This window comes from Tarenaya hassleriana, unplaced genomic scaffold (assembly GCF_000463585.1).
Source record: "Tarenaya hassleriana unplaced genomic scaffold, ASM46358v1 Cleome16, whole genome shotgun sequence".
Lineage (NCBI taxonomy): Eukaryota > Viridiplantae > Streptophyta > Magnoliopsida > Brassicales > Cleomaceae > Tarenaya > Tarenaya hassleriana.
In genome coordinates, this window is record NW_010965019.1 from 1280504 (window position 1) to 1292419 (window position 11916).

Consider the following 11916-nt stretch of genomic DNA (forward strand, 5'->3'; position numbering starts at 1 on the left):
TGTATATTCAACATTAGTCGTATATTCAATGTTTTTAAAAATATATTCTAAAGATGATTGTATATTAAGAAGAAGAAGAAGAAGAAGAAGAAGAAGAAAGAAGAAGAAGAAGGAGAAGAAAGAAGAAGAAGAAGAAGAAGAAGAAGAAGAACAACAACAACAACAAAATTTAATCTTTTTAATTTTAAAATTTATAATTGTTTTCTTATTATATTTAAAATTTTATTAAATTTTAAAAATATTTTTTTTTAAAGAAAGAAAGTGGGGTCCTATAAAATTGGGGGTCCTGTTTAATTGCTCCATTTACATCTCTTCATAGAGGGTCTTGAGTCTCAGTTAAGGGCTTCCTCTCCTTTTAAAAGAAAAATTTATCCACTGCTCATAAACACTCACGGCAGCTCTCCGAAGGGCTCTGTAAAATATCTCTCTCTGTGTTCGGATTTAAGTTATGGAGCTTGTTGTGGAAGGTTTTTGTGAAATGCACACACGCACGCTACTAACAATAAATATTTAGGGTTTTACCATTAAGATCATAAAAAAAATGTCTTGTTTCGTCTCCTCTCCGTTCTCTCTGATAACGTCATTGTTGCAGTGAAAATTTCTAAGCACTTTGCTACGTTTCAGAAACACCAGTGTTAAGGAAGTTTTCCTCCCTCATCATGTTATCTTTCTTAGCATAGTCATGTCTTCATTTTCATTCTGTTTGTGTGTGTATTGTTTACACATTGTTGAAATCCTAAGTTAAAGCTTGAAACTTTTTTAGATTGGATTTAGGGCTTAAATCTTGGGAGATCATCTTAGCTTCTCTTTCGTTCCCGGTAAGTTTTTCTACCCTTTGTCTTCTCTCAAATATCAATCTTGTTCATCCTCGTTTCATGTTTCTTTTTCTAATTTTCTTCTTTTTTTTTTTTTCTTATTTGTTTGGATTTTTTGTAAATTAGGTCATGAGTTATAATCTTTGCTTAGAAATGCAAATGATGGGTTTTCATAAGTTAGATGAGGCTGTCTGGTTGTGTGTGCAGTTTCAAAACAAAACTCTAGCAAAAATTACAAAAAAAGATAAGCACTGGAATAAAAACAAATGATAAAATTATGTAATCTTAACAAAATAACCTTTACATTTTCTTTTATTGCAAAAAAATGAATAGTTTTGACTTTATTCCCTCTACGAAACTGCGACGACAGACACTTTTCTCGTCTATTTTGAGTTAATATTTTGTAATTATTTTATCTTATTTTAAATATATCCCTCTGTCTCCAAATAACCTATTTTGAAAAAAACGAACTTGTCTTCCCTCACGAACATTGTTCTATTGTTCTCTCTAGAATTTTTGTTTGGTCACAAAATTCAATTTTGTGTATCCTCATTCTCATATGTGATGTTGGAATGAACATTTGGGGCAAGATAAAATCATCGTCATGATTTGGTTTAATGGTTATAGAAAATTTCGTATAAGTAGAATGATCACATTTGACGTTTCATGATATAATGTTTGCGAAACTATGGTCCAATCTTGTTTTTTATTCTTTTTTTTTTATAAAAAAGTTATGAATCTTTTCTTTTAAACTATTTGATTTTATCTATTGATTGCCATGCTTCTTAAAAAAATATATTTCATATTTTTCAATTAAAGTTGATTACTATTCAGAGGTAAGTTTGTAACATCTAGCAATATACATTCATTATCTATGGTTAATGTGCTGAAAATTTGATCTTTAATCTGCTTGTTTTTATTTACCCTTTAAAACCATTCTATGTATGCTCAGAAGTTTTCTGAGATCGTTAAGTATAAGTACAAGTAATATGAATACATATCTTTGCTTACATATTTATTGTTCATTGACCAAATGATATGAGTGGGGAGGGAGATGCTACCGCCTTCCTTTCGGATCACGATGTTGAGTGAGTACAAATTTACAACTATATTTGTTTGTTCTAATTATGCAAATGTGTGTCTAACATTTTCATATCTTGCCAATTTGATTTTTGATATTCGAAACGACAGTAGCTTTGAGATGGATCCCATAGGTGCCGACATAGGTGTGGAAAAGGGAAATCTAAACACTCGGCTCCATCAAAGAAAACCAAGGCTTCGTTATCTTCTGTTAGCACTAAGATATATATATGTTTGATATCAACATTTGCATTGATACATATATGTTGAAGTACATTCTAATTTGATCTATTTATGTTTGATATTAGCGTTTCACTCCTCTGAATGATGAGTGGCCAACAATAAATTCAATTCTTGAATTTTTAATCTATATATATTCATTTCATTTAAAATTTTCGATTCTAAACTACATTATTTATTTTTCAAACAGGACGTCTCAGAAAATTCTAAAAAATACTAGAAGGATTGGACCCTTGAGAAAAATGTCGTAGGGCCGGTTACACATCAAGGAAATTTGGGTAAGTATGATACATGTTTAGCTTTTCATTTGTGAGATAGGTTTATAGCAACCAAAATAGCATATTTACTATGTTCATGTATAGGTATTTGCTAGGCAGTGGTCATGATCAGATGTTTGGAATCGACTTTATCTATAGAGGAAAAAATTAAAGTACCTGTAAAATTGTCTGCCCAACATCTCTTTAATGGTGTTGAGCACAAAGACAAAGAAAAGGGAACGATCACAAAAGTTTACTCACACCCGCACGTTTATGATGGAATCGAGCACTGTTATAGAGGAACAATGTCCATACTATGGAACGATGGCTAAACCTTGTACCCACAAAATCGAGGTAAAAGTGTTGAAATATTAGTTATAATTTGGTTACGTCGAGTTTTGTCCACATAATATATTAGATACTATGGAGTTCTTCCTCACATAATATTAACCTACTGCTTGACATGATTTTTTTATAGAACTGCCAGATAATGAGCGATTCTTAGCCTCTCAGCCTCTCATACGCTTACTGCTACTCCCATGTGCATAAACTCCTTTCATCTCAATCTGAAAGCATCATCAACAAGACGACAGTCAGAAAAATACTCCTTCCCAATGCCCACTGACACGAGAGATAGGGGGAGAATACCCCAAAGACTACCTAGTAACTTGTTGGTAGACAAAGGGTTTACATTTTTCTTCTTCTTCTTCTTCTTCTTCTTCTTCTTCTTCTTCTTCTTCTTCTTCTTCTTCTTCTTCTTCTTCTTCTTCTTCTTCTTCTTCTTCTTCTTCTTCTTCTTCTTCTTCTTCTTCTTCTTCTTCTTCTTCTTCTTCTTCTTCTTCTTCTTCTTCTTCTTCTTCTTCTTCTTCTTCTTCTTCTTCTTCTTCTTCTTCTTCTTCTTCTTCTTCTTCTTCTTCTTCTTCTTCTTCTTCTTCTTCTTCTTCTTCTTCTTCTTCTTCTTCTTCTTCTTCTTCTTCTTCTTCTTCTTCTTCTTCTTCTTCTTCTTCTTCTAAGTTAGATGATGTTGTCTGGCTGTGTGTGCGCTATAAAAATTATAAAAAAGACAACACTGGAATAAAAACAAATGATAAAATTATGTAATCTAAACAAAACAACTTCTTCTTCTTCTTTCCTAAGTTAGATGATGTTGTCTGACTGTGTGTGCAGTACAAAAATTATAAAAAAAGACAACATTAGAATAAAAATAAATGATAAAATTATGTAATCTAAACAAAACAACTTCTTCTTCTTCTTTCCTAAGTTAGATGATGTTGTCTGATACAATCATCTTTAGAATATATTTTTAAAAACATTGAATATACGACTAATGTTGAATATACAATCATCTTTAGAATATATTTTTAAAAACATAAACTTTTATAATAGAAGAAGAAGAAGAAGAAGAAGAAGAAGAAGAAGAAGAAGAAGAAGAAGAAGAAGAAGAAGAAGAAGAAGAAGAAGAAGAAGAAGAAGAAGAAGAAGAAGAAGAAGAAGAAGAAGAAGAAGAAGAAGAAGAAGAAGAAGAAGAAGAAGAAGAAGAAGAAGAAGAAGAAGAAGAAGAAGAAGAAGAAGAAGAAGAAGAAGAAGAAGAAGAAGAAGAAGAAGAAGAAGAAGAAGAAGAAGAAGAAGAAGAAGAAGAAGAAGAAGAAGAAGAAGAAGAAGAAGAAGAAGAAGAAGAAGAAGAAGAAGAAGAAGAAGAAGAAGAAGAAGAAGAAGAAGAAGAAGAAGAAGAAGAAGAAGAAGAAGAAGAAGAAGAAGAAGAAGAAGAAGAAGAAGAAGAAGAAGAAGAAGAAGAAGAAGAAGAAGAAGAAGAAGAAGAAGAAGAAGAAGAAGAAGAAGAAGAAGAAGAAGAAGAAGAAGAGAAGAAGAAGGAGAAGAAAGAAGAAGAAGAAGAAGAAGAAGAAGAAGAACAACAACAACATAGCATTGAGTTACTGATACATTGTTCTGTTGTTCTCTCTGTAATTTTTATTTGGCCACAAAATTCAATTTTGTGTATCCTTATTCTCATATGTGATGTTGGAATGAATGTTTGGGGCAAGGTAAAATCATCGTCATGATTTGGTTTAATGGTTATAGAAAACTTCGTATAAGTAGAATGATCACATCTGACATTTCATGATATAATGTTTGAGAAACTATGGTCCAATCTTGTTTCTTATTCCTTTTTTTTTAAAAAAAATTATGAATCTTTTCTTTTAAAATATTTGATTTTATCCATTGATTGCCCTGCTTCTTAAAAAAATATATTTCATGTTTTTTCATTAATTTCGATGACTATCCGGATGTAAGTTTGTAGCATCTAGCGATATACAGTTCATTATCTATGGTTAATCTGCTGAAAATTTGATCTTTAATCTGCTTGTTTTTATTTACTCTTTAAAAGCGTTCTATGTATGCTCGGAAGTTTTCTGAGATCGTTAAGTATAAGTACAAGTAATATGTATACACATTTTTGCTTTCATATTTATTGTTCATTGACCAAAGGATATGAGTGGGGAGGGAGATGCTACCGCCTTTCTTTCGGATCACGATGTTGAGTGAGTACAAATTTACAACTATATTTGTTTGTTCTAATTATGCACATGTGTGTCTAACATGTTCATATCTTGCCAATTTGATTTTTGATATTCGAAACGACAGTAGCTTTGAGATGGATCCCATAGGTGCTGACATAGGTGTGGAAAAGGGAAATCTAAGCACTCGACTCCATCAAAGAAAACCAAGGCTTCGTCATCTTCTGTTAGCACTAAGATATATATATGTTTGATATGAGCGTTTGCATTGGTACATATATATTCAAGTCCATGCTAATTTGATCTATTTATGTTTGTTATCAACGTTTCACTCCTCTGGACGACGAGTGACCAACGGTAAATTCAATTCTTGAATGTTTAATCTATATATATTCATTTCATTTAAAATTTTCGGTTCTAAACTATATTATTTATTTTTCACACCGGATGTCTCAGAATTCTAGGATTGGACCCTTGAGAAAAATATCGTGGGGCCGGTTACACATCAAGAAAATTTGGGTAAGTATGATACATGTTTAGCTTTTCATTTGTGAGATAGGTTTATAGCAATCAAGATAGCATATTTACTATGTTCATGTATATGTATTTGCTGGGCAATGGCCGTGATCAGATGTTTGGAATTTTCTTTATTTATAGAGGACAAAATTAAAGTACTTATAAAATTGTCTGCCCAACATCTCTTTAATGGTATTGAGCACAAAGACAAAGAAAAGGGAACGATCACAAAAGTTTACTCACACCCGCACGTTTATGATGGAATTGGGCACTGTTCTAGAGGAACAGTGTCCATACTATGGAACGATGGCTAAACCTTGTACCCACAAAATCGAGGTAAAAGTGTTGAAATATTAGTTATAATCTGGTTACATTGAGTTTTATCCACATAATATATTAGCTACTACGGAGTTCTTCCTCACATAATATTAGTCTACTGCTTGACATGATTTTTTATAGAACCATCAGATAAGGAACGGTTCTTAGCCTCTCGTACCCACGTGCATAAACTCCCATCATCTCAATCTGAAAGCATCATCAATAAGACGACAGTCAGAAAATACTCCTTCCCAATGCCCACTGACACGAGAGGCAGGGGAAGAATACCCCAAAGACTACCTAGTAACTTGCAGGTAGACAAAGGGTTTACCTTTCTTCTCGGGTGTGGGCCTGCAGTACTGGAAGAAAGTTCCATACGAATAAAAGAAACGAGACTTAGCTTGAAAGAGTTTCGGCTTGTCATCTCCATCAGAAGGATCCTTGGCCTCAAAGATGATGAAAAACATTAGCCCCACACACAGATAATAGTGTGCTTTTATAGCTTTCACCACCTCAAACCTCTTTTTGCTGAACAAATCACGTATTAGTTAGTATACATAATTAAACATATAAAACCATTTTACCATCATACATATATGAAAACAGTATAAATAGCCTTCACCGCCTCCTCATTGGTGCTTAATGGCGTCCACACAGAGTTCCTTGAGCAAATCAAAAGCTTCTACTTCACGTTCATCGACCGTGAAGATATCATCGACAAAGACAGGTCGAAAATTGAAGATGCAACGGAATTTCGTGAAATCAATATCGAATCCCTATAAATACACAACCCAATAGAGAATAATTAGGAGGAAAACCCCCCAGAATCAATCGATTTGGAAGACAAAAGCAAATAGAGTTCAGAAGAAGAGCCAATCCTCGCTCTCCTAAGAATTGATAACAAAGTGTATACAAATTATTCTACATACATGAAATTATATATATTCAAATTAAACATGTGATTTTCAATGTAGATGATTTATGGTATATTTCAAATAAAGTGTATATAATAGTTTAAGTGTGGTTATTTTTTATTTTGGTTTCAATATCAGAAATTGATCCAAAAAAAATTGTAGAAACTGTTAAAAAAAAATTTTTTGATAAAAGAAACTGTTAAAAATTTTGATAAAAAATAATATGAATTGTCATTTTGATCAATAGTAGAACTTGATTAGAGGGGAGATAGCTCGAGAGATAGGAAATTGTTCGAAGCTTCTTGTAATAAAAAAAAAAAAAGAAGAAGAAGAAGAAGAAGAGAGTTTATGCATCTTCTAGTAGTTAGGTGGATAGCACGTGGAGTTTTGTGAAAGGAATGATGATAACTTTGGTATTATTTTCGAGAGTTTTACGCCTATCTGATTTTAGGGTTTCTTGAGATTGAATCCACCTTATAAGTTTTCTTTTCATCTTTGACAAATAAAATATTGATTTTCATGATGAACCAAAAAAAAAAAAAAGATGGAAGATGATCTTACAATCGTTTTTTTTTGTTTGAGCTTTATCCAATAAGATCATTTTTTTTGTGAAAGGCGAATTTTATCCCATAAGATCATGAATAATAACAGCATTTACAACTTTATTTATTTAAACTATATAATATATTATTTTTCCCGATAAAACATACTAAAATCGATTCAGAATCTATCTTCTTTTTTTTTTTTCTAGATTGCTTTTGGAATTTTGTTTTCGTTATGATATGACAATGGATGAGATTTATAGACGGCTCTATTTTGGAAAAATATATATTGGTGCGAAAGAATCTAATCCTTCTTTTCTTTTTTTCATTTCTATGGTAAAAACTATTTAAAGAATTGCCCTTTGCATTTCATATTCGTTAAAGGTGATTGGATTTTGACTGGCATCCGATTATTTTACAGATCACATGGCAATTGGATAAGCCTTAATAGTTGATACACTGTACATTCAACCAAAAAATGGTTAATAAACGGAATAATACCGGAAAAAATCTAATATAAGAAAAATAACTGAAAATTACTAATTCTGAGGATTCATGTGGACATGTAACAATGTTCTTCTCTACTTATCCATGAAAATTGAAAAAAAAAAAGAGAAGATTTTGCTACTGGTTTCATGAATTATATATTTATTTAAACCCTTCAACCCGCCCAGAAAAAGAGACAAACTTTGACGATCGAAACGCAAACTGTATTTCCCCCAGCAGTATATCTCTTCACGGATCATCGCCGTCGTCATCATTGTCATCCGTTTTATGAAAAGAAACCAACAAAAATCTCTCTCTTTGCCTAAATTTCGCTTTTGTCGCCTTCTTATCTGCTTGGAGGAAAGCAACAGACCATAAAAGAACCCATCTTTCCCCCCCTTGATTTCCTCAACCGCCTATCTTTTTCTCTCTCTGATATCCGATACAGTAGCGGAAACCGCAGGAATTTTCAATTTTGCGAAGTGGGTTTTGATCCTTTTGGCGTTTCTGTTGGTTTCGTTGTGGGTTTCTGTCAGAATTCTCTGGAAAATGGGTTCTTCGGTGGAGCAGAACATTTTGGTTACCGGAGGTGCCGGATTCATCGGTACGCACACTGTTGTTCAGCTTCTGAATGAGGGTTTTAGGGTTTCGATCATCGACAACCTCGATAACTCTGTCGTGGAAGCTGTCGATAGGGTTAGGGAGCTTGTTGATCCTGATCTCTCTAACAAGCTCGAGTTCAATGTCGTAAGTACAGACCCTTTTTTCCATTTTCTCTCTGGGTTCTCTTATTTTTCCGAGAAAATTTGTTGACGCTATGATCTTGCACAGTTTCATTGATGCTCTGTGTGTATGGTTGGATAGGCATGCTCTGTTCTTCGGCTCAGCTGGAACTTACAAAACAGAGAAGTCAACCTTTTTTTTTCTGAATTTTATATGGAATAAAGAAACTATTTCATTTATATTCCTGCATTTTCCTCTCTGTTTGGTTTCCGAGAAAGAGTGAAGAAGAAATGTAGCCTTTGGTTTAACTGTAGCCGTCTTCTTGACATTATAAGTTTTTGTTTCCTGCATTCCTGTGTATCTTTCACTTCTTAGGAGACAGAACAGATAAATTCGATAGAGTTTCTGAATTTTCGTGTTTCGTCGGATGCAGGGTGATCTAAGGAACAAAGGGGATATCGAGAAACTCTTCTCCAGACAGAAGTATGTAAATATTTGGACCTTCAAGCTTTGTGATCTTCCAGTTGAATCATAGAGTTTGCAACCTTCTTTTCTGATTCTCTGGTTACATTTTTGCCTTGTGTGGAAACAGATTTGACGCTGTGATCCATTTTGCGGGTCTTAAGGCCGTGGGAGAGAGCGTCGCAAACCCTCGTCGCTACTTTGACAATAACTTGATTGGAACAATCAACCTATACGAAACCATGGCAAAATACAACTGCAAAATGGTCCGAGTGGATCCTATATTTTGATTATTGTTCACCCTTTTTTTGTTCTGACGTATGTTGATATTCATATTACTTTACTGATGATGGAATATGCAGATGGTGTTTTCATCATCTGCAACTGTCTATGGCCAACCTGAAAAAATCCCCTGCATGGAAGACTTTGATTTGAAGGCTATGAACCCCTATGGTCGAACTAAGGTAAAGTTTACTCTTTTCCCCACTTTGAGTTCTCAGGCTTTGAATCTGCTTCACTGTTAGTTGCCCATTCGAGTTTTGAGATCAGTTTCATCCCTTCTTCCTGTAGCTATTTCTCGAAGAAATAGCTAGAGATATTCAAAAGGCGGAACCGGAATGGAGGATTATCCTTTTGAGGTACTTCAATCCGGTTGGAGCTCATGAGAGTGGCAGAATCGGGGAGGATCCAAAGGGTATTCCCAATAATCTCATGCCTTACATCCAACAAGTAGCAGTTGGACGATTACCTGAACTGAATGTCTATGGACACGACTATCCTACCGGGGATGGCAGTGCGGTATGCCTTTCTCCGGACCCTTTTTATGCAGCTTATCAGTAATCTAAACCAAACCCATTTGGGTTGGAAGGAATCTTGAATTTCACCAGGATGGTTTACCTTCATGAGGGGTTTTGATGATCACTGCTACAATACAGGTCAGAGATTACATCCATGTAATGGACTTGGCAGATGGCCACATTGCAGCAGTGAGGAAGCTATTTGCAGATCCAAAGATCGGTACTTTAACCAGATATACTTTCTTTTAACTGTTTGGTTTGATGGTTACCTGGAGAAAGTTTGTTGCTTTTGAATTTTTATTACAAGATACTGAGTGAGTTTCATGTTGTCATTGGTATAAGGCTGTACGGCTTATAATCTTGGGACTGGACGAGGAACTTCTGTCTTAGAAATGGTTTCTGCTTTCGAGAAAGCCTCTGGAAAGGTAATATCTTACAGTCTTTCCACCTCAACTGCTGAGAAGAGCTGTCACTATGTGTTTGTCTACATACATACATGCATGTATGTATCTATATTGATCACATTGAAAACAAACATTGCAGAAAATCCCTATCAAGCTTTGCCCAAGAAGGCCGGGAGATGCAACGGCTGTTTATGCTTCAACAGAGAAAGCCGAGAAAGAACTCGGCTGGAAGTAAGTCATTCCCTTGTTCAATCCCCTCTGAAACTGACAAATTGGGTTGCAAGTAATCTTCAAATAGATAGCCTTTCTTTGTGGGTTATGAATCTAGATGGCAAATTTCTTCTTAAATGTAATTTTGATAATCAAATGCATGAAATTTAGAAGCTTTTTTTGGGATAGTAAACAGATAAAAAAAACGATTGAATTTTGCAACTCAGTTGCAAGGAACTGAAGGCCCAAACTTTTGAATTACCTTACAAAGTCTTCCTGAGATCAACACTCAAAAATCTCATCTTATATATATATATAATCAGTATTTGTAAAAGTTTCATAAATCTTTTCTATGTAATAGTGTTTTTGTTTTTTCATAATTATTGTGGCCAGGGCAAAATATGGGGTGGAGGAAATGTGCAGAGACCAGTGGAAGTGGGCAAGCAACAATCCATGGGGTTACCAGAAAAAACCTTGAATTTCTACTTTCTTTTCCTGTCAATGGAAAGGGGTTTCTCCATTTTCAAAAATAAACACTACATTATCTTCATTAATTTAAAATGCACCTTCAAAATAAATTGTACTTTTTCATGCCATCTATTTTTGTTTTTGAATTTAACTGTCTGAAACATGTCAAAAGAGACAACATTTACCTGACTAAAGCCTTGTCCTCATCAGTCACAACAAGCTTCCCTTCTGTAATCTCACAATACTGAATTGGCAAACCAATCTGTTTCTCCATCTTCTTCACGACAAAGACTTGTGGTTCCTCACACACTGTCACTACTGTCCCTTTCCTTCCCAACCTTCCTGTCCTGCCTGCACGGTGGGCATAATGGACTGCGTCGGTTGGAAGATCGAGATTTACCACGAGATCACATTCCGCTACATCTAAACCCCTAGCCGAGAGCTCATTTGTCACGAGAACCCTAATCTCCCCGCTCTTGAACTTCTTCAGAATGGTTGACCTCGCTAGCTTCCCGAGATCCCCGTGTAGTTCTGCAGATTTCATTCCACGGGCTTCGAGTTTAAAGACGACGTCTTTTAGCTGCTTGGAGTGGTTCATGAACACTATCACTGATTGGGCGTCAAGAGCATGAACACATTTTCTTAATGTGTCGACTTTGTGTTGCAGTTTTGTGATACAGTAGTAGTGTTCTAATGCCGGGGGCAGGCTTTGGATTGTTGTTGTCTGGCTTTGCATCTCGGGATCTGAGCTTGTAGGGGATAATTTCACCGGGGCTGATGCTTGGACTGAATCGAGAGGCGTTACTTTGTTGGCTTGGACAAGAACTGGTTCATGACTCCAGCTTCTAGCTGCTCTTATAACCGAGAACGGGACAGTTGCAGAAACCAGAATAGTAATTCGGTCAGCATGTTTAGCAAGATCACGAGGGTCAGCCCCGGATCTTCGCCCTACGTGTTCCAAAATCCGATGCATATCATCCCGGAAATTAAATGACAACAGCTCATCAACTTCATCTATCACCAAGAATCTACAGCTATGTGTATGTAACTTCCCGGCTTTGCTTATCTCTGCAATCCTACCGGGCGTGCCAACAACGATTGCCGGCTTGTTCTTTTTAAGAGCCTCTTCTTGCCTCAATCGGTTTGCACCTCCGACTAACTGCTGAAC

The 11916-nt window shown here is 35.1% G+C and overlaps 3 protein-coding genes across 7 annotated transcripts in view; 1 reads left to right on the top strand and 2 right to left on the bottom strand.

Moving 5' to 3' along the window:
* Window positions 1-5877: 5877 nt before the first annotated feature.
* LOC104809659 lies at window positions 5878-8072 on the bottom strand. The gene is made up of 4 exons (XM_019202085.1): window positions 8058-8072; window positions 6382-6518; window positions 6051-6276; window positions 5878-5949 (listed from the first exon to the last, which is right to left on the bottom strand). Exons 1-4 carry the CDS (start codon window positions 8070-8072, stop codon window positions 5878-5880), a joined length of 450 nt encoding a protein of 149 aa, XP_019057630.1.
* LOC104809414 (bifunctional UDP-glucose 4-epimerase and UDP-xylose 4-epimerase 1) lies at window positions 7872-10894 on the top strand. Of its 2 annotated transcripts, XM_010535405.2 has the most exons (10): window positions 7872-8431; window positions 8549-8593; window positions 8841-8890; window positions 9000-9135; window positions 9232-9333; window positions 9440-9667; window positions 9805-9886; window positions 10009-10091; window positions 10210-10301; window positions 10674-10894. In XM_010535405.2, the coding sequence occupies exons 1-10, from the start codon at window positions 8234-8236 to the stop codon at window positions 10756-10758; spliced, it is 1101 nt and encodes a 366-aa protein (XP_010533707.1). In that variant the 5' UTR covers window positions 7872-8233; the 3' UTR covers window positions 10759-10894. The 2 variants fall into 2 exon arrangements, with proteins under 2 accessions (XP_010533707.1, XP_010533708.1); XM_010535406.2 differs by lacking the exon at window positions 8549-8593 and having other exon boundaries at window positions 7877-8431.
* LOC104809413 (DEAD-box ATP-dependent RNA helicase 47, mitochondrial) overlaps window positions 10811-11916 on the bottom strand; it is a 3089-nt gene continuing 1983 nt past the window's right edge. For all 4 annotated transcript variants that reach the window (XM_010535402.2, XM_010535401.2, XM_010535404.2 and 1 more), the window contains exon 3: window positions 10811-11916. In XM_010535402.2, coding sequence (XP_010533704.1) covers window positions 10930-11916 — 987 coding nt within the window. In that variant the 3' untranslated portion in view covers window positions 10811-10929.